The sequence below is a fragment of the Tachysurus vachellii genome, chromosome 7, assembly GCF_030014155.1.
Source record: "Tachysurus vachellii isolate PV-2020 chromosome 7, HZAU_Pvac_v1, whole genome shotgun sequence".
NCBI lineage: Eukaryota > Metazoa > Chordata > Actinopteri > Siluriformes > Bagridae > Tachysurus > Tachysurus vachellii.
Window position 1 is genome coordinate 18,668,143 of NC_083466.1, and position 27,714 is coordinate 18,695,856.

The following is a 27,714-nucleotide window of genomic DNA, read 5'->3' on the forward strand; positions in this document are numbered from 1 at the left end:
TTAATGATAATCATTTATTAAGTACTCATTTCTCAAACAAAACCCAAACTATTTACACTCTTATTAATCTGCATGTTATTTTATTTGTAGTACGATTTCACCGTTATCTGTAGGATTTTAAAAGTTAAGCTACAGGACAAACTTAACAAGCAGAATGGGAAGAAGCAAATGGATGATTGCGTCTCCTCCACTACAGGTTACATGCAAATGATGTGACGACAGAGATTCCGACTCAATACTGATGATTTCCCTTCGTACTAAGACTATGGGAGCGGAGAAATATCTGAGAAACGTCAGACGTTCCTGCAGTCATTAGTCAAGTGTTTGGTTTGAAGGATAGGTTTTTTTTTTTTTTTTGTGTCAAATTATGATCAAGCCCATTGCTAGCACGGGTACATGTACCTGCAACTTTTGTCCTTGAAGATAATACGCGATCTTTAATAAAACAGGGCCACTCAGGCACGGTAATCCATCATCCTGCTCACGCCCATCATAATCTCATTAAACTATCTAGCTTAATCAATCACCACTCATAATAAAAGGGCATCATGCACATAAGAACTCCAATCGTTTCTGAACTATTGTCAGATAAATCGTTACGTTATGTCTCTTAACAGCAACAGCACCATGTTCCAGCTGCATGCAGCTCAACCACTTGTCCAAAGAGGCCAAAACGGGCCACCAGAGTTAGACAGTAATTTCAGTTAATTCCACTACTAATCACTCCAAACTACATGATATTAAAACATCATTTTTTCCACCATGCTGCATGTTCTGTAACGTACATAAGTTTCAAACGATTTAGTTAGAATTAGCCCGACCTGATCACCCTCTCTATCTAAACTTTCGAAGTGTTAAATTTAGTGCTGACGGGATTTGTAAATCATTTACACGTCACATCTAATCCTCAACCAAAGCTCTGATCAAGCTACTTAATGACTCATTTAGTTCAGGAATAAAGACGGGAGTAAAACCAGGTTAACTGAACAGGTTAAGCATCTTTCCCCCAAAGTACAGGCTTGTCTGTACAATTAAGGCATGTCCTAAAGGGGGAAAGAAAATCACACGTGACAGAAAAGCAGTAATTGCATATACAGTTTACACGGCAGCCAGTAGCCATGGGGATGAAGTCTGTGTTTGAATACAGTTTAGTCAAGTAGTCAAAGGAAGAGAAGATTGCGTTTGATACTGGATGATGATGACCATGCTCGCAGGTGTGCTTAGCAGACCTCGACGTGTGTAAGCCACGTATGCAATATGGACTTCAACAGTCTGTACACGTATCGACTGTCACAGTTCCAGAGTTCCAGTATTCCAAGCTCTGCTTAGACATACAACGATGATCACCTACTGGGGGAGCCAGCAAGTCATGGAGGTACATCGCACTGCTATCGGTTCAGTCACTTCACACCACACTGGAAAGCGGTGAGGTCTTAGAGCAGGTAGCGTTGGTGGCCTTCCTCAGAGAGAGGGAGAGAGACAGAGACAGAGAGAGAGAGAGAAACAGAGAGAGAGACACACAGAAACAGAGAGAGAGAGAGACAGTGGGGAGTGTAGAAAGTATAAAAGATCAGATCAGGAAGAAAAAGAATGAAAAAGAAAAGCTGGCCACTGTCCATGGCAGAAGCTCAGGTACACTGGTCTGTTTAAAAAAAACAAAACAAACATGCAAAAAAAACAAACAAAAAAAAAAAAACACACAAGAAACAGAGACAAGTGTGCAACATGAATACAATGAAACAATTGACATTTTCTCTACATGACATAAATGTACTTTTTTCATTAGTGTCATTACCGGACAGACAGTTCTGCTGCTGCAGTCACAGGCGACTCCACGCTGAAATGAATCCACAGCTGTGCAGAAGCTCTGTTCATCTCCTCAAATACTTGTCTACTCCTCAATCGCTGTGCAGAATAAAAGCTTCTAGACTTGACTTAAGAATCCGCTGAAATAGTCTGTTCATCAGCCAGAAACAAGCTGTATATAAATGTTCTTTCCTGCAGCTTGAGTGCATCCTCAGGAAATCTCCAAAAGGCAGAACATGGAGTTGAACGTATTCCATAACATTCAAAATGTCTGATGTCTTATTAGCCTACTTCATTGGTGTGATCAAGAGTATGTTCAGTCCTAAGAATTGCCGAGTTAAAAGGACAAAAAACAAACAAACAAAAATAACAGCATCACTTATGTACATGGGAACAACATGCCTGGTGAGGTTCTCACTGGAGGGGCCTTAGCTGGTTTTAAAGTGTCCGGTCAGCCATGCTTCAACAGCGCCCTCTGTCTTCCTCTATGTGTCCCCGCAGGTTCCTCACAGTTTTGAGTGTGAAAAGTGCATAGTGAGAGCATCGAGGCAGTGATCGTTCGCTCGCCGTCAACTGCTGAGATGCTCCCTTTGCCCGCATGGAAACAGAAAGGCTAATTAAAGTCCCAGTCCCCAGGCTATGAGGACAGAGGTGAGGTCATGAATGTCCCTCATGTTCTTCTGTACTTTACAACACATCACAGACATGTCCATCTTTGTATCTTTCATTAAACATTTCTAAAGCAAAATCAAAACCTAGAGGCCAGTTAGATACTCTGGGAAAGAAAAAAAAACAAACAAAACAAACAAACAAAAAATCTCTTAAAGCATCAACAAATCGCATTCGTGCATTTGAAAGTACCGAAAAGAAAATGGTCTGTGCTGTTTTTGAATTTTTTTTTTTCCCCAGGAACACAAACATTTTTTTTTCTGGCTGAAAGAGTATTTAAATCCACTGCAGGAAAAAGAAAAAAAACAAACAAACAAACAAAAAAAAACATATTCAACAAATTCAGTAAACAAAATATGGTCAGCTTTGTAATAACTGCTTGTCTCAGCACCCAATCCCCAAAGTCACAAGTATGGAGACTTTCTGCTTCACAACAAGGACGTGGGGCACACGGTCATGTGATGACTACAGCACCTCCTCCCCAATGTTTTTGAATTGAGTGACCCACCCTCCAAAAAAGGAAAACCACGCACCCAGAAAAGTCCAAGTGTTTTTCTGTAAACAACCAAAACTCCAGTATGGAATAGATTTTTTTTCTCTCATCATCATCATAGTCATAATGTCTATATGAATAGGATTGTAGAGGCAGTGTCTTCTGGCGGTAGTCGTCTTGATTCTTGCTGAAGAGGCTTATGAAAAAGATGCCTTCTGCTCCATTCCGATGTCCGACTACGCTTTCGCTTTTGCGATGAAGTTATTAAAAAACAAAACAAAACAAAAAAACCAATCCGGCTTCACTGTTTTTTGTTTTTTTTTCACCTTTTTTGGAATACATTCAATTTTTTTTTTTTGTAAAAAGACACAACACACTTCACATGGTGGCAATGAAACTAAAAACTACAGGAAAAACATTTCAAAAATAATAAAAAAGTAGCAGCCCCAAGTGCTCGTTTGTAGTCCAAATACTTTTAACTTGTGTGTATATGTGTATATTAGAGATACATATATGCCATAACAGAGTCAACAACAAACAGGTAACATTAGATGAACATTTTGTGCACATTTCTGTGCACATGCACAGTTTGATGGGATCTATTTAAGCCAGTCAGTCACTTGCTCAGGAGTAAGAGAGTGGACAACAAGGCAATGTGAGCCACACCCCCCCCAAAAAGTGGACAATCCTGTCAATGGACTATCCCCAGGCTACACTAGAAGAACTACAGAGAATGGTGTGCACAACGCACAAAGCTCTTGGTTTATAAGCACGGGAGTGGGGTCTTTACTGAGACACACTCCGAAAAAATAATGTCTCAATGGCAGCAATGAACTCCAACTACTCGCCCTTTTAAGTTCTTAGGCACATGTGTGGACAGAAACTCACTCATACTCTCGCACACACACACACGAATGCACACATACACAAATAACCTCAAGACTTGGCCCATAAGCCTACTAGAGGCACTGATACGGGTGGTGGACAAAAGAGGGGAAAAAGGAAAAAACACTTGCATGCACAGCACTGCTGAGTATAAAAGAAGCTAAAGCTTTTTTCTGGTTGCATCTACAGCTTTCACATCCATCTGGGGATGAGGAAATGACAGAAAAAAAAGGATGGGTTGTGCCATTGCCCTATGTCCCCCCTCAGTCAAATACACAAACATGATGCAAATTTACATTCACACACAAACATACATTCTCTCTTACACATTTTCACTCACCAAGTACAAAATTCTAATTTGCTTGGAGAGGGGAAGAAAACAAAAATGGCCTCTTTTCTTTTCCATTTTATACATCTTGGTAAGTAATGCCAAAAAAAATAATAATAATAATGTGCAGACCAGTATGCTTTAAACAGACAGACACACTCATTCAGTCACACACAAAAATATTATTCTCCATAACATAGATCCTAACCCATTTTTTGTCATTTTGTCATTTTTTTTATACAAGTGCAAATCTTCAAGTTTTTTGAGCAAAAATCTTATTATTTTATATAGCTTTTTATAGAAACTTTTTTTAATAAAGAACAAAAGGAAAAAAAATAAACAGTGTTTGTCTTCAAAGAAATGTCTTTTTCTGATACGATTTTAACAAACAGGACGGTCCCCATCTCAATCACCACCATGTCCAGTTTTAGTCAGACACACACACATTTTATATATATATATATATATATATATATATATATATATATATATATATATATATATATATATATATATATATATATATATATACAGGGAATATTTCTGAATCAATACAACATATCTAACATGTAAAACCTTCTTTAAAAAAAAGAAAAACAAAACAAAACACAACACCTATCTATATACCACCTTCATAAAGTGCATTAGTTTGAATAAGGTGCTTATTGTGTAAGTGCCAGAAGTTTAATCACCCCCAAATATCACCCTTTTCCTCACCACACCACTACAGAGGAAGCCTGAAGCTGTAACTTTATACTTCAGCTGCAGTTTCCCCTTTACACACACACACACACACACACACACACACACACACACACACCCCCTCTCTCTGTTTATACTGGCTCTTCACCCCTCCCTCCCCCCAATCCCCAGCAGTGCACATTGGACTTGCGGAGTCTGATTAGTTGGACCCGCAGAAAAAGGCCTCAGGTAGCTATTGCTGTGGACTCAGTAATCCTCCACCATCTCCATCTCACTCAGGCTCATCCGATCCCCTGCACCATGGAATGAATAACCTAGACAAAAGACACACACAGAGGTTGTTGTTTTGGATTAATACTATGATACGCTGAAACCATACGCTATTTCAGCTAGATCATCATTTCATGAACATTTCAAACCTTAAGAACCCTACTGAGAACAAGATTAATTATGAAGTACTACTGAATTAACACCCAGTCCATAGGTTTAGACAGTAAACGTTATGAAGAAACAAATAAGATGTTAAATATCTGGCAAGAACACTTGTACAAGCATCACCAGTTTACCAAACATATCCATTTCTCAATGCTGTGAACCATTAATCAGTCTCCAGTTCCACTTTCACCACTAAATGGAATCCAGTACAGGACCACATTGCAGACAAGCTGTGAAGAGCAACAGCTGGGCTACAGTCAGTTAATAATAAATATGTTAGTATAGTGTAGATTTAACCTAACAATCTGGTAACTCTGTGCACAACACACACTGTAAAAAGACAGAAGAGACAAGCAGGTGTACCTAAGATGCTAGGATCAGAGTGCAGCATCATGGGCTGTTTCTTCTTCAGCTTTCCTGCCTGGTCGTAGCCCATCCCTCCCTTCCCAGAATGCACTGCCTGGAACATGGACTGCAAAGCAGCAGGGTTCATACCCCTCATTGAATCCTGGACAGACAAGAAGTCAGGGAGAACTGAGATATGTAGAAAATCACATGCTCGAGTACAACAGATTACACAGGAAAAATCAGATATGAAATTTCATTTGATAATGAAATGTTAATATGTAATCATTTTAAGCTGAAAAGATAAAGTAGGCTACATGGCTGCAATATATTAAAATGTGTAATTTGACCAGAGTGCAGTGAGTCTCCTCTACCCTGAACCCTGGTGTGTGTGTGTGTCAGCTTGCCAGTGTGTATATATTTGCATACAAATCCAGTCTGTTTTCTGCATTCTTTGCAGCAGTTGGTTTGTTTAGTGCCTTCAGCACTTGGGAAAACTCTGAGATGAGTAGACTGCGTATGGGATCTTAAATTAGAAGCAGTAAAATGATATATGAGCTCTATTTTTTGTATACAGCTTACAAACAAAGATTTTACTCTTGTTGGCAATTTCTCCTGCAGAACAACTGCCAGAACCAAAAAAAGTTCACAATGCACATTTGTTCCTCTCAGCGTCATCAGAACTCGGCTTTCTCATACTGATCAGCTAATGGCAATTTACGAAGCATTGAGTGACAGGGAGGCGAGCGTCCCTCCCTTTTAATAATCTGTGACTGCATATCTGGAAGCCTCAGACAAGCTTTTGCTTTTCCTCCCATGCTCCAATATCACACTAAGATACTGGTAAGCAATGCAAAAAAATGCATTTGTTTTTTGTGTGAGAATTTTCGTCTTTATTCACAAACGCTTTACATTTAGATCCTGTACAGCATTAATCCTAGGGCAATAATTCATGACTCATAATACATTTTAATTGTTTTACCTGCAAAGGAAAGCTGTTCATGGTCAGTCCACCCACCTCCTTAGAGAGCTAATATAAATAAATAAATGAATGAGATAAAACATTTAAAAAAACAAATGAAATCGCACTGTCCGCAAAACAAAGTCAATCTATAAATCAATTCCAAATAAGTTTCACCCTCACAAATGTTTTGATGAGATTCATTTATGGTTGATTGTCAATATAGGGAACATCTATTAGCAGCATGTTCATCTTACCCATACAGATGCTGAGCACGTAGAAATGACGCATTAAGCTGTTTGCATGCCATGTGGCAGGCAAACACCTCATGAACCTGATTCAATTGTCTCCAAGTCGTTTATCCATTTGTTTAAGTTTGACGGATTGTGTCTGTAGTTCATTTCATTCATTTTGAATGTCAATAAATTTAGATCTGACATTTAGTCTCAAATAATTAACATATTGCTAAATAATACATAACTGTTTAGAGCACCATCGCTTTCTCAGATATAAACCCTCACACACCTGCTGCTGCCTCTGATGGTTGGCTTTCTGTTTGGCACGGCGTTCCAGAAACTGCTTGGCAAACTCTTTGGCTTCCACAGTGTCACCCAGATAGGAGCGAATAAAGTCCAGCACCTCATACGGCGACTCCACCTCCTTCAGATATGCCACAATAGTGGCCACTGTGAGAAAACCACCAAGAAAACACATTAAAACACACTAAAATTAGAACATAAGGCTGGCACAAAAAAGGGATGCAATGGAAAAAGAAGAAAAGTGAAACAAATGAAAAAGAGTTAATTTACCATCCAGGGAGGAGTTTGAGTTGTTGGCAGAGGTGTTAAGGGCATGCAACATCTGCTCACACCATGTGGTAAAACCGTCCTGAGCCTTCATCCCCTGCAAAAGCTTCAGTAAGCGCTCTTCATCCTCTGTTTTTTTGCGGCGATTCATCATCAAATATTGATCACTAAAGCGACAAATTCAGAAAATATGGTTTTCACAGGATGATACAATAACTGTATATTCAACATGAATCCAGCCAACTGGTGATAGGGTTGCATGAATGTGTGCAGCACCTGAGTGAGGGGCTACTGCGGCTGTTCTTCAGGCCCATGCCACCGCGGAGGGCACTCTGGTTCTTTAGGGCCTCGTCCCAAACCCCCATGCTGCCTCCTGAGGGACTACTGCCACCAGCTGCCTTCCCATCCATGCCAGCAGAACCCCACAGACCCTCTGTAGCCCACTGTAAAGGAGAGCAAAACAAAAAGGTATAAATGCATTCCATTTCATTACAACTAACATTTTTCTAATTTTGTCATTTTTCTAGTGAATTTAAAATCAATCTGAATTTTGATAGAAATTTGACTGACCTAATTTATTATGTATCTTTACAGATCATTTAAAAAAGTCTAACTCGTATAGAAGCATATACACAAATGGGTTTAAAAGTAAATGCATAGTACTTTATTTGAAGCTACACAGAAATCTTGTGTGTGTATATAAATGGGCTTACTCTCTGCTGTTGGGCTCTTTGCTGCTGTTTATAGAGTCTCTCAGTGTCCTGTTGAATCTCCAGCGTGTTAATGGACTTGCCCTGCTTCCCTAGTCCAGGTACCGAGCCTGCGCTCCAGCCTGAGCCGGCAGCCGCCTGACGTGGAGCCTGCTGTAGTAACTTCATCAGAAGCTCCTGCTACAGAAAAAAGACACGAAAAAAAAAAAGATCAGGTAAAAATAAGTTAAATCATGCCACTAACACAACTGCTTAAAACTTCACACAATAGTGAGTTGACACACAGTTACATGACAGGAAAAATTCGAAAGCTCCTGAATTCCCAATAAGTAAAGAAAGAAGGCCAGCATTGAACCCATTAGTGGTTTTGTCTTAGCTTTTCATTTAAAAGGCATTTCATGTCTTGCCCATGTCTACATTTATTCAACAATTTACACTAAAATTGCTGAAACCCACATAGAATATTACACACAAAACGTGCAATATTTATGCATTACTTCACTGTTACTTGCAAATACACCTGTGACCAAACCCTAACAAACAGACTATCATTTGTCTGACTAATAAAAATAAGTCTAGCTGTAACACATTCATGTGTGTGTAATGCAGGAGGTGGCATGATTATGGAATGAGTTACAAGTTGCTTTTTTATATTCAAACAAACAAACAAACACCACAACATCTTATGAGCGGCCTTTATGTTCAGTAAGACTCCGAAAGGCCGTCTACTGATTTGCTGATATAAGACTTGAACCATGTTACTGTCAAAAAGCCTTGCCTGTTTACGCCTGAAGAGCTCTTCCTCCTCTCTCCTCTTCTGTTCTTCCTGCTGCTGTCTCCTCTTTTCTTCCCTTCTTTTTCTCTCTTCCTCTTCTCGCTTAGCCCTGAGTTCAGCCTCTCTTCTCTCCTGGAGCTTAACAAGGCACAGATGCAGTGTTATTGGATCTGTAAGTTAATACACGTTATTAATGCTTTTTGGTCTGCAGAGGGCACCGTACTCACCTTCTGAAGCTGTTCAAGAGTTGGACCCTGAGTTGAAGAATTCATTGTTAAGTCCCATAGACTGGCCTCACCACCTACAACAATGTGAGGTAATCAAGCGTGAAATTAAAAAAATGCCGCTCTGACAATGTGTTCAAAGAGCAAATGAGTGCCGTAAAATGGAAAAACAAAACTGTGTTTTACCTGTCGGCTGTGAGGCTGAGGTATGCATGTCCCACATGGACCCTGTATCTGGCACTGACATCGATCTGTTCATTGAAGGCATCATACCCTGCTCTCCGCACCTACACACACCACAGGACATTTAATTTTAAAAACCTGTGTAACTGTATATTATTAGGAGTCACAGGCCAACGGCACACAAAAAACTGATTCCACCCGTTTTAAGTTCCCTACATTTCCACACACTAGAAGTAATTAGCAAAAACACTATGAAACATGTAATTCATCCTTTCCCACCCCAAAATGTCACCTGATTTTGTCATTGATTTTTTAAAAGCATATGTGCTGCCATTTACTGTAACCTGAAAGACGTTTTTTTTCTTTATGCTTCCTTTTTGTGTGTGTAGATGTTGAAGTGCATGACAATTAAAAAAAAAAAAAAAGATTTTTATAAAATCTCCAGGACAGACATCCAACAAGACTGACAAGAACTTTACTCCATGCAAACAAAGATAAGGCAATCACAGACAAAGCTGTTACACATTGCCCAACTGGCCATGGACACCAGAATCCATATGCCTACACACACACACACAAGATAAGCTAAAAACATTAAAAACCACTCAGATCAAAAAAGACGATTCTAGAGCAAAGAGAATCTTCAACACACCTGTTAATGAGTTGGAAAAGCTGATGCTGTTGCAGTTGCTGGTAGAGAGCAGCTGTAGCCAACTCTTGCTGCTTCTTCAGCCGGTCCTGATCCAGATTACACTGATGCACACACATACACAAGGATTAATATCTGTAGTCTGCAAGGGCAGATGGGTTATATGCTCAGATTATTAGGAATGATTAAAACAATTTTTATTTACTAATTTTATGCCACAAAGCTGCAAATTAGCGAATGACGAGTTGTTTCATTTTCTATAGCAATTTCTAATTCCAGGAAACTCAGTAATTATCATCAATGTGCTTGGTCTAATGTTGCTGTTTTAACCATTTCACAAAAACTTTCATGGAAGAGACAGACACACAGATGGACAGTTGATATGGTAAAAGTAGACGAAAAATTTCTAATTTATGGAAGTAATAATTAATTCCTGTGGTGTTTTCCATAATGTCTGTTTTACTCCTTATACAAGTCACAAAGAGAATATAATTGCAATGGCCTATTAATAGATACATGCTTTGTTCGGTAGAACAGGAAGTGAGTTTTTTTGGTGCTTGTGTGAATAATGTATGCTCACCAGGAGTGGCGGAGGGGAAGGGCCTGGTGCAAAGGGCACTCGCCCCCACATCTTAATAACATCGCCCAGAGGCTGGAAGCCCTCGTCACAGCCACGCTTCACCAGCAAAGTCATGCTGAAGTAGCCTGCCTGGAACCACTCGCACATCTCCACTGTGCTAAAGGGACCTACAGTGAACCAAACAGGACAAGAACACAAAGCACACGTTAATCAGGTCCTGCTCACCTCTTCAAATATTTAAAGATACTTCAAAGTGCCTGCAAGCGCATTTCAAAAGGGTTCAATCTATTTAAAGGAGCATTATCTGCCACCCTTGCCTGAGAGTTTTTCCCTACAAACTTAATTATCCCCCACATTTGCTGTTACACATGCATATTAAGTGACATTTCTCTGTACCGATAAAACTACAGAAAACCAGTTTACTCAAAACTCATTTACAACAGACATCTAAGGAAAGTCAACAAACATCTGAAGAATTGTGTGTTCAATAACAGAAATAAATCAATGAGGTATTTGTAAAAAATAAATAAATAAAAATAAGTCAGTAATGATCTGTCTTTTCTGTAGATCCTGTAGTTTTTTGTCATGTGTCATGCTAATAAAATCCTTAAACAAAACATAATTAAGCCAAAATATTTTTGATTCTATTTTTACAATGTTGGAAGGAAAACAGATAAATCTACATGTGAACGGCTCTCGTAATACCTTCATGATTTCCTCATAGTACAACATGCCTCATATCTGTGCAATCTGTAAAATGTTCATTGGAAGCATTCAATGACTTCATATATGAGTTACAGGTGACTAACTTGGTAGGAGGAAGTGTATAATCATTCTTCACAAATGCAGGTGTATTAGACTGAATAATAATAATAATAATAATAATAATAATATAGACACATCTGAAACTCCACTTCTGCTTGTTTGGTGTGTGTGTGTGAATGCACGTGTATCTACCCTGAATCTCTCCCTGGGGGTCTTTGTAGAACCACTTCATGGCAGAATCATGAGAGAGAGGCAGGGCAGCTGCAGTGTTTCTGCTCTCCTGCAGTGTCTGGGTGAAACACTCTTCCTCCAGAGATGTGTCCTGAAGAGCTGCAACCATTTTCTCTGCCTCCTGTGTAAATACAAACATTTTATAATTACGCAATTGTCTTATAGATGCTAAGGATTTCCAGATATTTGAGTACTCATCACAGAGTGAAGGTAGTGATAATCGACACTGCGTACACATATACAGGTTATGTTGGTTGCAAATTTCCTTTGTGGAACTCTGTCCCACAAGACCATATACCTGCTGCAGGTGCTTCATGCCCTCGTCATCCTCAGGGTCACCCCCCGTTGGTGGGAGGTCAGTAGCAGCAGAGGAAGCGGAAGGAGGGGATGAAGGCAGACTGGAGGAGGCACTAGGGCTCAGCTCAGACACTGGCTCTGATAACACTATAGCACATACAGACAGATAACGCATATGATCTCTTATACTACTTTCAAATTACAAGACATTATCTAATAACTATATAGATACATGTTAAGTAATTGCACAGAAAACTATGCAAAACGATTCAGCTAACATTTTGGCCACGGTGCTCTAATATAGAGTGCCAACATAGAACCAATGATGAGTTGAAACAATGGAAAACATCAGATTGTGGTGATGCAGATCCAGTTAAATCTACTGGCATGTTTTTCAAATATGTTGTAAAAGCATAGCATAATTATGTAGTACAGAATACATTTATATCATTTCCCATCATTTCATTAGCCAAAGAAAATAAAAATAAAGAGAACTCGCAGCAACATTTTTTGTAATTATTAACACGAATAAATTCCATATCGGGAATCAGCAGTGATATTGGCATCATATCTTAGAGAGGAAAAGTGTAGAACTATGCGCTGGTTACCTTCACTTGGCATCTTGCTGGGCATGGTAGGTGCAGGCTGAGGATCCTCCAGACAAATGGGGGCAGCAGCGGGCATGGGCACGGGCTCGGCCTGAGGAGCAACGAGGTGCATGGAGGAAGGAGAAGTGGGAGGGAGAGATTTCACCTCCACCTCACACATAGCTGCAGAGTCGGTCTCATCTAAGCATGGAAAAAATTTTATTCAGGTTAAAAGGTGCACATGAGGACTGTTAAACAATAATTTAGCCATTGAGACAAAAAGCTAAAAATATCATTAATACATTAATTGTTTTAGATCATTACAGCCCCCTCCAAAGGTACTGGAACAGCAATGCCAACTATTTACCTGTTTATTTATTGTCCTATACACTAAAAGACATTTGGTTTTGAGATCAAATGATAAATATGAGAAGATGGATCAGCTTTCATTTCCTGATATTTACAGCAAAATGTAATATTACTTAGGAATGTTAAACAACTTAAAACATGACTCTTCTGGTGTCAGAAGAGTGAAATTCTATCTATCTACCCAATCATTTTGATCTTAAACCCAAATGGCTTCAGAGTAAAGCAAAAGAAAAACAATGACCCCTGCCATTCCAATACTTCCAGAAATGAATATATATACACGTGCCTATAACTCCAAACTTTCCCCCTTACCTCTTTCAGCTTTGTCACCAGTACTGCTGTCCTTCTCTCCATCTGTACCATCCTCGTCCTCGTCTTCTAAACCCTGAAAATCAAACTCCTCTTCTGGAATAGGGTCCTTGGAGCCCTTCTGAATGTGTGCATGTAACATTTGAGAGAGACATAGGATGACGATAGGTGGATAAATAAGAAAAATAAGAGTCTTAGCATGTAACGTTTGTACAAAATTGTCAGCTACACACACAGATGGTTATACATTCGAACACACCTTGATGGGCATGAAAGCGCCAGAAGAGTCGAAGGTTCCCATCTCACCATCTTCTTCATCAGTGCACCACTCTGGCAGTCCATCTCTCTCTTCCTCTGCTCCTTCACTTCCTGCTCTCCTCCTTCCTCCTTCAATCCCTCCGTCCCGGAAATCAAAGTCAAATTTTCTTCGTCTGACCTCGCCATGCTCCCGCCAGCCTGCTGAACGGGGACCTCCATCTTTCCAAAACAAAAATTAAAAAGGTAAAAGATGAGCAAATTGTCTACTTATAGCATCAGACTGCTAATATTAGTGGAGGAGTGTAAAAATCAACGTGCGCTCAACTTTTATGCTTTCATCCATTTGTGTGTGTGTGTACCCGTACCATCTCGGCGTGAGCCAGCCAGTCTCCAGCTGCCTCCTGTCTCTCCACCCTCCTCCAGCTCATGCTCCTCTCGCAGCGTGCGCCAGTTATCACTATCTGAACGCATGAACTCTTTCCGCCCAGCAGAGCCCACATCCTCAAAGCCAACACGCAGCCCCTCCCTACGCAGAGGCTTCTCAAAGCGCCGCTCACCCCTACATACACAATGAGATTCCAAAAAAAAAAAACCCCACCTTAGACATCTTCGATGTGGTTTGCCACTTCTAAATTTAGAAACATACATCAGACACTGAGAATGAAATGCTATTTAAGACAGGCCAGGACTCTTACAGAATTAGTCATTACATTAGCATGAGGTTTGTTTATGAAAATCTATTATTAAATGACTAATACTAAACTTGAAACTTTAGACTAGGAAAAAAAAAATACAGAACTTGTTCAGTTGTACTGCTTTAGCAATCCCTTATAAGATTGCAACATATAAACAAACATCTTTTGTCAGTTATGTTATTCCGTTGTAGCTCTAAATAAAAATAAGGATGGTCATACCGGTCATCCCAGCTCTGGCTACGGTGAATCTCCCTCACACTCCTGCTGAAGCCCACCTCTCCTTCCTCAGTACTTCTTTGGTAAAACCCACTTTCTCCACGGCCCCTGCCTACACACACAGCAAACACGTACGTCTACGTTTAGATTTACAGCATTTAGCAGACGCCCTTATCCAGAGCAACTTACATTTTTATCTCATTTTTATACAACTGTGCAACTGAGGGTTAAGGGCCTTGCTCAGGGGCCCAGCAGTGGCAGCTTGGTGGACGTAGGAATCGAACTCACAACCTTCCGATTGGTAGTCCAACACCTTAACCACTAGGCTACCACATCTTATACGTCTAAACATATACTAAGTCACAGTACAGGGGAAAGCATGTCTATTTGGTATAGTATGACTATTTTAAGTGATGTGTCTTATTCTTGAAACTTGAATAAAAAAAGAAAAATTCTTGGAAAAATAAATTAAACATTGACGTGCCTATTGATATCTCCTTGTGCGTCTAGACACTAATGTGAGTCTCAAACTCAACAACCATTCACTATAAGCCTTGCACACTGATTTGCTAATCAGTAATCTGGGTTTTCACTTATTCGCTCACCTCGGCCACCTCTCACACTGCCTCTGCCACGGGCCATACTAGCAGGAATGGCCCCACCCCCTTTACCCATGAGCCTCAGCACAGCCACACTGTTGACAGACATGGAAAAATTCCGCTGCAGGAAAAAAGAAAAAAAAAGACAAACTTTGTTACAAGCAGAAATACAGTAGCACATCAAAACACAAATCATGAGACTGGGAACAGCAAAAATCGGTCTATTATTTCTTTTAAAAACTTTATGTCTGTTGTCTACTGGATGTTTACAGGAAGTGTGATGAGCATGTGTGTTTGGTAAATAAGAGTTATGGTGTGACTTAAAGACCTTTTAGAGAAAGACACCACTACGAAGGATGTGTGTGTGTGTGTATAAACATTTCTAACCTGTTCTTCCTCAGTAAGAGGCACCAGTGCCAGAGGTTGCTGAGGTTCATCCTGCAGTATAGCAGCAAACACCTTATCCTGCATGTCCTCTGGTATCTACAAACACCCAGGCAAGAAAAAAAGAGGCTCATTATTCAGAAAACTTCATCTTATGGTGCATTTTCGACTGTTCGCGGGTAAATTTAGGCATGTCAATGCACATATCTGCAGTGTTGTTTGCTGCCCTATCTGGAATGCTTAGAATGTTGGATATGCAGAGCCGAGTCAAACCCACAGATCTGAACCTGAGGAGAATTTCAGTAGTCGTTAAAACAGACATGCACCTGTAGCTGTCGGGTTGTCACATAGGATAGTTAGAAATGGCCTTAAAGTCTTGTATTTGAAATTTACAACCATTTGTCAGCTTTTGCAGTCCATACCATGTACATTAGGTCTCTCTCTCTCTCATTCTGGCAGTTAAAAAAAAAAAAATAAATAAACAAAAATGATGCAAAGACAGGGTGGGGCGATGAGCTGCGATGTGCTGCCACCCTAAAGCAACAGCTTGCTCTGAGATGTGTTATACCGCTCACACCACAGCTAATTGCCATGTTTCATCAACTCAACTTTTACGTTTTTGACTTGTTAAACGATAAATTATTATCATTTTTTACTTTTTTGTATTTGTTGTCTTATTTTATGGAGTGTCTGCCATACAAATCTCTGTCAGTTACTACAGAATCTATATCAGAACAAGAGTATTAACCTATGAATAACCTATGAATAACCTTTATGCAGTCGATAATGATGTGGTATAATGTGATTACATGTACCATTTATTTAGACCACCTACAGCTTTCAGTGATTTTTTTTTTCCTGAATTTATAAATATACTACGGATTTAAATATATTCATTATGACACAATTATTGCTAATATTTCCCACCAAATAATATTATTTCCAGTCACATACACAAAAGAACATTACATTGTGAAATCTTTGCACGTGAATCCTCAACTGGATTCAGAAATTCACATCTGCAGAGTCAGGGCTCCCCTGGGATCCGCTACTGAAAATAAATGTTTTTCCGCTCTATCTTTCGTCATTTGCTGGCTGCAGTGAAATGTCTTGTAGAACGTTGGTCAGCTACACACCTTGTTGTCTTTGACATAAAGTGCTAACATCTCCTCTCGGCCATAGCGATATTCGGCCAGCTTGTACTTTGGCATAGCGGGAGAGGGAGGAGGGGAAGTCACACTGCCTCCACTGGAAAGTGCACGGAGCCTGAGGATACGGTGGAACAAACATGAAGAAGAAAGAAACAAAGAAAGGAGTCAGACATAGATTTGTTTTCTTTTTAATGTCTAATACACCTTATTAAAATTTTACACCTTTTCCTGAGATATTGTCACAAACTTATCAGAGCACACTAAACACGTCTTATTCAGATAGGTTTAGATGACAATGAAGAGCTTTATAAAAGCACATCAGCTCTGCAAACCACATGTCATGCACAGGAATAGTCTTGTGCTGGCCAGTAATCAACTATGCATACAGCAGTCCTTGGCCCATTAGAGATGGCCTACCACCAGAAAACAGGCCACACCTTATGGTCTAATCTCTGTATAAACATTTACAGAGGGAGAAAGCAAGACACAGAAGAAGGGAGGGAGGAGTATATTGAGTATATTAAGTGAGAGAGAGAGAGAGAGAGAGAGAGAGAGAGGTGAACGTATAAATGTGTTTAGTGTAGTGTTTAAGTGTATAAATATTTAACAGACATAAAAGGTGAAAAAGCTCATTAAAAAAGAAAAGTGAAAGGAGCACAAGAAGATATACAAACTAACAGACGTAACAGAATGGGGAAATAGGGGAAATAGGGGAGAGAGAGAGAGAGAGAGAGAGAGAGAGAGAGAGAGAGAGAGAGAGAGAGAGAGAGAGAGAGAGAGAGAGAGAGAGAGAGAGAGAGAGAGAGAGAGAGAGAGAGAGAGAGAGAGAGAGATAGAGAGAGAGAGAGAGAGAGAGAGAGAGAGAGAGAGAGAGAGAGAGAGAGAGAGAGAGAGAGAGAGAGAGAGAGAGAGAGAGATATGAACGTTATTTCACAATTTTTTACCATTCTGGGCCGAAATTGAGTGTCTCTGCTGTCATATTCCTCCCTTCCTCTTGGAGCTGAATCTATTTAAATCCAGACAAAAAACAAAACACGCTCACAAGTCAGCAAGGAGATGTCAACAAGCAAAACTTCACCATTCTGTGTAAACAACATAATACTCTCACAAATACACGGCAGGAGCAGTTTTTTTCAATACAGTGAGAAATAAGATGGATTGCACACGGTTACAACAAGGATGAGTATGAAAGCAAAAAACATGCTGGCTGAGAGCACTTACCCTGTCCAGGGCAGCGGAGCAGGCAAGACCAGGCTGGACCAGGCTTAGGTGAGAAGGCTGAGTGGTGTATGTGTGTTTGTGCGTGTGTGAGAGACAGCGTGTGGATTGTGGCTGTGAATAAGGTATGTGCAGTTTAAGATTTCCAAAGAATAGCGAAATAGCTGCCTTATACTGGTGTGCACAGGAGGAAAAAGGACAAATCTGTTTAGATCAGATGTGAAATCCCCTGTTCACAGTCCAAAAACAAATAAAAACATTCCCCAAGAAAAAAAACCCTGAACAAATGCTGAGGGGGGAAAAAATAATAATAAAACACTAACAATAACTGAGTGATAACAGCAACACTTTGATACTGACAATAAAATCCAAGCAGAGCTGCAGAAATCCAACGCTATGAAGAAAAACCAAAATTTGATCAGCTGGCAACACAGCTGTCTAAAGCAGGTGACCGTGAAAGTCTTCCTCGGGTCTTCCTTTCCTTCTCTGCTCTCCCTCCTTCCTCCTCCTTCTCCTCCTCTCCCTCCGGTTGAAACGCTGTATGACCAGGCCCCGCCAGTCAACCCCTCTCACGCCGCCGACTCTGCTCCCACCTCTGTGCACAAGGTAGAAAGAACAGCAGATGAAACTCAGAGACAGAGCAACAAACTTTAACTTAAATCCTTAAATCAGCTCAAATGAAAATAAAGTTCATGTGCTGAAACCCAACATTATGTTTTTTGCAAAAACCTTCTACATTGGACTGTGCTTGTTGACAGAAGGCTTATCGCGGTAACCTGGACGACATTGATCAAGCCAGTTTCCTAATTCTTTCCTGCCTCACTCTCATATTTCAGAAGCCACATTTGAATATAAAATGCTTAGAAGCTTTTTCCAATTAAACGTGGTTTAAAAATTAAAACCCACATTTAGCTTTTCTCAGAAAACAAAGCTGAATTTTTACTACGTCAACAATTACCACTGAATACAAAAGTACAAACTCACAATGATTCCAAATACAAGAGAAAAAAAAATAGTTTACAAATAACAACAATAACAAGTTCTGCCAAATTAATCTCCTTGGTTAATCAGCACAGAGATCGATTATGCTGTAGTTTGGCATGACTGAATAATTGGGCCTTATTTTTCTGTGCAACAATGCTCATTTAGTCTACATATGGAAAAAGCTAGGCTATTTTCGAAGCTGGGGGTTGAAACATAAGTCCAGGACAATCAGATCATATGTCTGAACTATCAGGTTTTATTCACCATTACCCACTGGACTGGTGCCTCAGAGGCCTGATGATATGGTGTCACAGGTGTCTTTTCCACCAGTCTATCCACAAGAGAAACTCGACATGAGAACAGTATTAATGCTCCTTAAACACCTGTAATTTTTTCCTCTTTTTATCCTGAGAAAAAAAAATCTGCTTATTTAATATTTTCTATTTCCTCCTATGTTTTACTCTCCCTTTATTCCACCTCTTTGTTTAGTGTCTGCTTTTCTCACATTTTTGCACCCTTTCTTTCCTTCTAATCCATCTCTCTTTCAGCTCCGTACAAGTAGTTCATTTCCCACGAGGAAATGCATATCTAATTCGATATATTCCACAAACGGTATATATATCTCCTGTTAACATGGTGCAGCTCCATGCTATAACTGTGGCTCATTATTAATTCCTGAATCCACAGATGAAGTACCATAAACCAGATCTATACAAAGCAAAATACCGGCAGGGTTTAAGGCACAGGGTGCACTTGAAGCTCCAATGTAACGTGAGCGGTGCAGATGGTTGTACTGCACTACTTGGATTCGTGTTCAAGAACGCAGAGAGCTCACTTGGTTAATTTCAATACTGAACCCTGAAATCGTTTACTAAAGCGTGCATCAAGTGAATTCGCCTTTCTAGTATCAACAGTTTATATTTACAGACAGATACTTTATTCATCTCAGTGGAAAATTCACAAATCCCAGCAGTATCCACAATCTTGGGTAACAAGGCATACAATACATGCTAAAATATTTAGTAAAAAATTTAAACGGTCCTGTGCAAATCCCAGCGTTAAGGTGCATTGTGTAGTATGTTTCAGAACACTAAGGGATGTCCATCACCAAGATCAACGAGATCAGATCCATTAACAAAAAAAAAACTGAGAAGGATTAGTTTTCTTGGTAACGCTCCCTTTTCCCAAAATTCAACCATAAATAGTAATACTAATCCCAACCACAATAACATACCTCGTCAAATCTAAAGTAAAGAATATCACTAGTTTATATCGTTCGAGTTTGGAACTCTAGAATACAGTTATTAATGTTAAAATAACTTCACATGGAGCGTGTAATCAGCCATAATTCGGTTACCACATGTTTGTGTTTGCTCAAGTTCTTTTTCATTTCTTGTAAATTAATTGTGTATACTGGCAAAACAACATAAAAAACTTAATTCTTTGCAGCATAAAAACAAATAATGCGAAATGTGTTTTAATCAAACAACTCCTGGAAGTGCACACAATGGTCCTTTGTCATCAAAGTTATGGAAAATAAGTAGAACCCAAAATTCCATTAACTTTGATGTAGAACGAAGCTCCGGCCTGGTTGGGGAGGTGGGGGGAGGGAGGAGGGGGTCTGTTTAATTTGCAGTTTAATAAGGAAAAGCAATGACTATCACCATTATATATAACAAAATACAGTAACGCTTGTGTATAAAATCATGCCCCGTATTTTTATTTTTAAATCCATCCATGTATAACAAAGCTAGTTTTGGTGAGACACAGTACGTTTTAATGCTACACAATTCATGGACAGTTAATAGTACCTCTTATTAGCTTAGCAACACCTTACCTGAAGCTGGTATAAAGCTATGTCAAAGATTCAAAACACAGGGCCATACAGACAGGGATTTAATTTAACTGCCTTAGAATTCGTTAAGACGAGGACTTTGAGTTAAATGCCATAACGGGTCACTGCTGCTCAGAGATTGCTGCAATAGTGCTCAAAGCACTATTCCTTTTTGGTGACTTCGTTACATTCATTTGTGCACTATGGACAAACTGTCCTGTTTTTCAGGAAGTAGATAAACATTTCAGGTTGATTCTATGATGTTGTGATCATTTATTTCAAATTTGGTAATGGATGCTCTTTGTAAGGGGAAGGAAGTGCAATGCAATGTCCTTGAAACACAAGAGCAAAGTACTTAATGTAAGCATATGCCCAAATTTACCCTAGTGGAGATGCTAGAGGGCTCAGGTAGCTTGCACCAAAATTGGTGTTAGCAGGCAAGCAGTGACTATCCTCCATCACTGTGAAAAACAGTGTAATGGAGAATAAAGAAAGCGTACAGTTCCCAAAGGAGAACCATACACCTTCGGTCCCCTAATTTAGATGCGTTACTTGCACTAAGCACAAGCCTGTGTGTCATTATGTGTGCTGCAACGTTGCCTCCGAACCTTCCTTCTCTGATCGCGTACAGTTACGTCTCTCTGTCGTACAAAACAAACTGGCACTGTGCATTTAAGAAAAGAGGAGGTGTTTCATTTAAAAGGAACTGTAACATTTCTTAGTTGATTTAACCAATCTAAAGGAAGACTACTAAAATATTCCATTTTTCTTTATTAAAAGACTAAACTAAAATGCAAATGATCCATTTTTAAATGATTATTTTGAACATGCCTATATGCCTAACCTAATCTATTAGATTAGATTAACTTTCCCCCTCATTACTGACCGTTTAGGTGAACTCAATCATTACAGAGTTATATCTAGCCTCATAAACAGAGTGGTGAGCCAATCACCAAGTCTTGGAAAAAATATCCCAGGGGTTGAGACATCATGGCAACAGAGATCTCCCAGCAACACTGAGCAGCTGTATGCTTTTCTTCTACAGAGGGAGTTAAGACTGGAGAAACAGAATGTTGCACATTAATATGTACGTTGCCTCCAGGTGAAGAGAACAAGCAGATAAACAGGTTAGGTTTCATGAACCAAAAAATAAAACAATTACCTTTACTTCTTGCAAGCATTTGCATAAACCGAACAATGTAAACGGGTAACCATATGACGACACAACTTGTTGTGAAACTGTCCATCACTGTATAACATCTGAGTGCAGTATTTCTGAGGATAAGCTGAAAAACATGTACAACACCAGACTGTTTGGGGGAATAGGATCTGTGAATAGATTTCTATACAGTTTCTAATGTTTAAGGAGAAAAAGCACAAACATGCACATAGAATTGGGATTTCCCTCAGATTTACTGTAAACATTTTTCATGTACAACAGAGTATTTCTAGTAACATCTTATATTTAGACTATAGTAATGTACACTATAGTCGTCCAGCTTCCTTCTTAAAAACCTGGGGCGCGATGAGCAACCGGATAACTAATACGAGACGTACTCAGGAGACCATTGCCACCAATGAGCTGTATATAAATGAACCATAATGGATCTAATTAGGAGTACTCAGTCAGGGGTCACAACATTTTCCAGTTATGAAGTCAGGACCTCTACCGATTGGCATTCGCCTGAAGCTCTGCATTTATGAATTTTAGAAGATCTGTGGAAAAGACATCTATTCGACTGGATCCCAGTGATACCACAGAAATCTATGGACAAGTCTAAGAGAGAATTGTTTCTGCTCTTTTTTACTGTGACATTAATCCCACCAAATCATGGGAGTCTGTGAGCTCATGTATACAACACAATGGAGTGTGATCAGGTGCCAGTGGTGTAGCATGAGCAGTAGTTCATAAAGAGATCAAGATATTGTATTTACATTTCACTGAGGAAGCGTGTACTAGCCCTCGCCCTTCCCAGTCTTGAAGGAGAGCCAGCGAATGGGTGGTAATTGTCAAAATTTAGGAGGAAAGGAAATACAGAAATTTAGAGGTTTTCACACCATCTGTGTTCCTCTTTACAGTACACTTACCAATAAACCGCCTCTCAGAATTGGGATGTATAAAAAGGTACATGAAACAAAAATAAAAAAATCTTTGCACTTTACCCTGATCTGTAACAAGTGTTGGCTTCCTGTTGGCTGCATTCCACTGACAATCGACTGTTTTTCCTTCAAAGCCGACTGTGTGGGAAATTATTTTTACTGCCATCGTATGTGCAATAACTGTCAAACTCCAAAGCCAAGCTAATAAAAAGGCTTATGTGCCCCCAAACAGGGCAAGGTATTGTCAATCAGATAAAAAAAAAATCTTGATAGAATATATTTAATAATAATTACAACAGATTATCATTATTAAAATTTCTTTACACTTCATTCAATTTGGAGCTCCCGTGAAGCCCTTTGTTTCACAGACCACAGCACTGCCACATCAATCATGCGACCATGTTAAAATGAAACATTATATTGTGATCTCAAGCCACACAATATCCTGGCACAGGTTACATAAACTTGAATGAATCTAGGCAGCTTTGGAGCACAGACAAAAAAAAATTGCTTACTGTCATATATATCAGACTCAATAAAAATACAAAAATCATGTGACCAACACGGACGTGTGAAATCAAACTTGGTTCCATTTTTTTTTAAACAATGACAGACTGCAGCAGAAGAGTTTCAGTCTTGGTATACAGGCTGTAATAGTCAGTAGCATGTTGTGCAGCTTCCTACAGACACTTACTGATAAAACCTTTGATTCAAACGATTAACACATTTAGACATGAACTATTTTTAGTTTGTGAGATCACGCGCAACACAAGATGCCAGACTCGCTTTCAAACTAACAGAGCTACACAGTACAGCATATTAAACATATTCATCGCTGTTGTGTATGTCTCTACACACATTGTAGACATGTAACTCATAGACAAGGGTTTGAAGACTCTAAACTTACTTCAATCTTTTACAAATAATTGGGCATCACACACTTTAGATTTACATGTTTTATTTAATCACTACTGCAAATGGCAATGAAACATTTTTATAACAATTACTTGTAATGTTAAAGTGCCCCATAAATCATTTCTATTTCAGTGGATGAAAGGCACACACTCTTTAACCAGCTATTTACATTTTTCTTGGTTTTGAGGCTCACTGTAATTGCTTTAGAGCACAGTGGAAGTTTTTGCCTCATGTACACATTAAGTGTCTGCACCGGTGAGTGCTGGATAGCATTCGGAATGATGTAACCACAGTGGTTGTGGCCAGGCGCATAACTACCGCGAGTGTGTGCTGCTTTTGTCATAACCGTCATAAATACACAATGCAGAAGGCAGACGACGGATTCACGGCCGTTGAAGCATCCAAACGCTAAACCCCCTGCTGTATGAGCCACTGTTTTGCAACAAGTTAGGGAAGTGACCCAATGACAGCTGCTAGTGGAGCCTCCACGAAATACTGAGTGCTGGTCAAAATGATAGATTTTCATATAGGAGTGTTGAAAATAATAATAAAAACACCTCATGCGTTCAACTCATCGTTACAGATGAGCAAAAAGCTACTTCTAATCAAGTAAAATATATTTAAAACCTGAATGTCTGAAGACTTTCTGAAGCAACTAAATCTTGTTTAGATTCATTTAAGGATTCTTAACATCCTTTCACAAAGGCATATTGTGACTAGGAGTGTTAAAGTTTCAAGGTTGTAGATGTTTTGGCTTTAATGAATAAGATTAAACTGTAATCTCCCCCTTGCACTTGCAGGAAGCAAATCTTCCATAAGTGAAGTACGGGCACTTAGTAAAGCTGATATTTAGTAAAGCTTTGGGTGTGCATTTCATATTTCTGTTAACCATTTCTATGGATTATGTCTGCAAACACATGCACCGCCACATAAGTACTAATTTTTCCACTCTTCAGGTTTATTAACTCGCAGAAATGCCAGTATAAAATTAGGCAGGCAACACATCTATGGCGAGCAAAAGTAAAGTTGTAAAGTTTGATCAGAGTCCACATGCCTAACTCCCTGCACTTTCACTGCAATACCTACACACTCAAGATGATATGTTCTTAATAAAAATTACAAATATGTAAAACAACTGAACCATTAAAAGTTGGAGGTTTGTTTTGGCTTAGCTTATGGTTCAGTCTTAGAGAAGTAAGAGCTTTAAAACCTACAGTTAGTGCGAAAATGCTGCTCCCAATCAACATACTGATAACATCAAAGATGAAAGAAAACAATCTGTGCTATACAGAATGGCCAAAGACTTGTCACAGATATAAGCATGCATAAGACGACTGAAGGATAATCCAGGGCAAAATAAAAAAGATTACAGATCATGAAGACTTCGGTCTCACATGTTCAGCATTGGTTAAAACTGTATAATGCCGTCGGTTTTTACAGAACCATGGACGTTCAACAGCAACAGTATTCGCCTACCTTACACATTTCCTGGAGTGCAATCAGCAAATACATGTAAAAGGTACCAAAGCTAACTGCCTGGCCAGGAAACAATTGTATACAGGTATGTGCAGGCCTTCACACATGCAGCAACTTAGGCTTGTTTTTTTAAATTATACAATATTGTGACATCACTGAAAAGGATCAGTTTATGTAAATGATAATGCTTTATAGACCTATATACAGATGACCAGGACAACCATCAAAATGCAGTGTCAACACTCCACAGCTGAGGACTTGTACCACGCACCTGATCTAACTCTGGAAACTGGATAATTAGCTGATGAGTTGGATCAGGTCTGCAGTAGTGAAAACTTGATGACTGAACCCATGGTCCAGATTCTACATTTCATTTTTTCAACGCTATTCTAATCTAGTGTGCCAAAGTGCCAAACTTCTTTTTTTTTTTTTTTTTTTAAACCTCAGATTCAGAACATTATGGAATCTGGGTTCTCAGAATGGTCATTAAGAAGCCTGGTTTGATTCAACACTAAGTCTAAGCACCACAAGAGCTCCCAACCCCAAAAAAGCATAAATATAAACAATCACTGTTGATGAAACCTGTATCAGAAACTATTATAACTATTATATAGACACTATAAACAAACAAAAGCAGGCTCGTCAGAGCAACACAGGAAGGTCTGGGTGTTTCCAGAACAGCTCGGATCACTGCAGAATGCAACTCTCTAACAAAGCAGATATACTGAACAGCCTGACCTCATGTTTCTGATAAGTGTTGAGAAGAGTCAATACATTCACATGGTACGTTCTCAAACGAACTTTATATTATGTGGTGCCATTGTAAACAGATTATATTAAGTAAATATAATCATGGCGAATTATTTCTCCTGTGCTGCGCAACCTTATTATTAGCACTAGCTTGCAGCGAGAAAACAACCAGATTATCGTATAGAGTGAGACTGTATGTGACGCACACAACCTGTGTTCTTTGCCTGGCTGTGGGTGATGACTCTGACCTTCAACACAAACGTGCTGCCTTTCACTTCTCTCACATATTTTACATGAAGGAAAGCATGAATTGCAAACACATTCACTGAAGAACGGTCGTATGAGATCACTAGGTGTGCTCGTGCAGAATGATTTGCATGTATTTAACTAATAATATCTAGTTAGCCTTCTAATATAATGCCAGATTTATGGATTGTATGAAAGTAAGGTTTGTTATTCTGTTACAGTAGTGGAAATGTCATCAACACCACGTCACCGTCCTAACTGTAGCCAGGTGAACCAGTGTTAACGTATTCATCAACAGAGACTTAAAAGCACTGTTGTACATCGCTCTGGATAAGAACGTCTGCCAAATGCATTATCAAGTTCTTGCTGTAGTTGACTGCACATAAATAACTTCAACCTCAATTACAACTCAAAAACAAGTCAAATTACACAGGCTGTCAACCTGAATCTAATGCAAATTTTTAATTAAAAAAAAACAAATCTGTAGGATCTCTGAAAACGCCAGACAGGTTCGAGCTTCCAGGAAGGATGCAGTAACTCATACAACACCTTCCTTACAACTGTGATGAGCATCAAAGCATCTCAGCATACACATCACATCAAACATTGAGGTGGAGGAGCTACAACAGCAACAGACCACACTGTTTCCTGTCACGTAAAGCATTTATTTCATAAACGTTTATTCGAATTACTATAGACTTGTCTATCTGCTCAGAAAATCTGCTCAGATTTTCTTCCCATTCTGCTGTTTGATATGAACATTAACCGAAGATCTTGACCTTTATCTGCATGATTGTACGGACTGCACACACGTGATTGAGCATAAATGATCAGATTTTACTAATAAGTGTGCTTGAACCACCCTCAGAAACTCTGTCATAGAAAATCAATCAACACCTTCAGACCAATCAGAATTAAAAAAAAATCAACAGCAATGTGTGGTATCAACTTAGGAGCAGGTGTCATGTTTGTGTAGCTGGATAATGATTCTAAACGGTGGATTATAAGTGTTATACCTTTGGTTAGAAAAGTTTTAAGAAGCCCTGCAGTGTTTTTAGCCACTTCCTATATAAAACAATGTGGTTGAAACCCCAAGCAGCTCATGATATCCCAAGATGCATTGCTCCTGGTTATGAAGCTTCGCCTTATAAACATATCCATCGAATTCAATGCATGTTAAATCGCTAAACATCACGTATCATTCGAATAGGCTTTATATTGAAGTACACGTCTAGTTTTTTGTACACGACAGTGTGTTGTTTTGGACAAACACACCCCCCTTCCTCCTCCCCCCCTCCTGTAACCGTGGCCTTCACACTCGGCTACAACTCTCTTAACAAAATAAACCTATAAAATAAACTCTTTCCCAGGACAAAAACGGCTCTCCGTTACATTTACACTCCAACCAATTTAACCCCGGGGTCATAAAACACCGGAACAAACCGGAACAAACCGCAATAAACGGCCAAACGTATTCGAAACAAGCTACGATGCTAGCATGCTAACGTTAGCAAAAACATTCAAGGAGAGACGCTGCGTTTGCTCACCGTGTTTTTCTGCAGCTCCAAAAGCGCAAACTTCTATATATATTTATATATATTTACTTCCAGACCTCTCGTTTTTCACACATGGGATTGTGGTGTCCGGCTCCTGGCGTACTCTAAAACCGCGCTATAATCCTCATTAGATTGTGTATAATAGCTATATTGTGTGTATTTGCTCTCTCCGACGGTCGCTGTGCGTTGATAGCTCTTGTCTACTCGCTGCTCTTGTTTGTGT

The 27,714-nt window shown here is 39.4% G+C and overlaps 1 protein-coding gene across 3 annotated transcripts; it reads right to left on the reverse strand.

The window, feature by feature from the left end:
• gigyf1a (GRB10 interacting GYF protein 1a) lies at positions 1-27,714 on the reverse strand. Of its 3 annotated transcripts, none has more exons than XM_060874759.1 (26): positions 27,483-27,714; positions 17,634-18,225; positions 17,357-17,418; positions 16,398-16,527; positions 15,265-15,360; positions 14,884-14,998; positions 14,282-14,390; positions 13,733-13,926; positions 13,369-13,586; positions 13,113-13,230; positions 12,453-12,632; positions 11,846-11,991; positions 11,509-11,668; positions 10,552-10,718; positions 9,975-10,075; positions 9,326-9,426; positions 9,143-9,216; positions 8,919-9,053; positions 8,144-8,317; positions 7,707-7,873; positions 7,434-7,597; positions 7,150-7,310; positions 6,646-6,693; positions 5,682-5,826; positions 1,796-5,197; positions 1-1,642 (listed from the first exon to the last, which is right to left on the reverse strand). In XM_060874759.1, exons 3-25 carry the CDS (start codon positions 17,389-17,391, stop codon positions 5,130-5,132), a joined length of 3,006 nt encoding a protein of 1,001 aa, XP_060730742.1. In that variant the 5' UTR covers positions 17,392-17,418; positions 17,634-18,225; positions 27,483-27,714; the 3' UTR covers positions 1-1,642; positions 1,796-5,129. The 3 variants fall into 3 exon arrangements, with proteins under 3 accessions (XP_060730742.1, XP_060730741.1, XP_060730739.1); XM_060874758.1 differs by having other exon boundaries at positions 1-1,456; positions 8,144-8,320; XM_060874756.1 differs by having other exon boundaries at positions 8,144-8,320.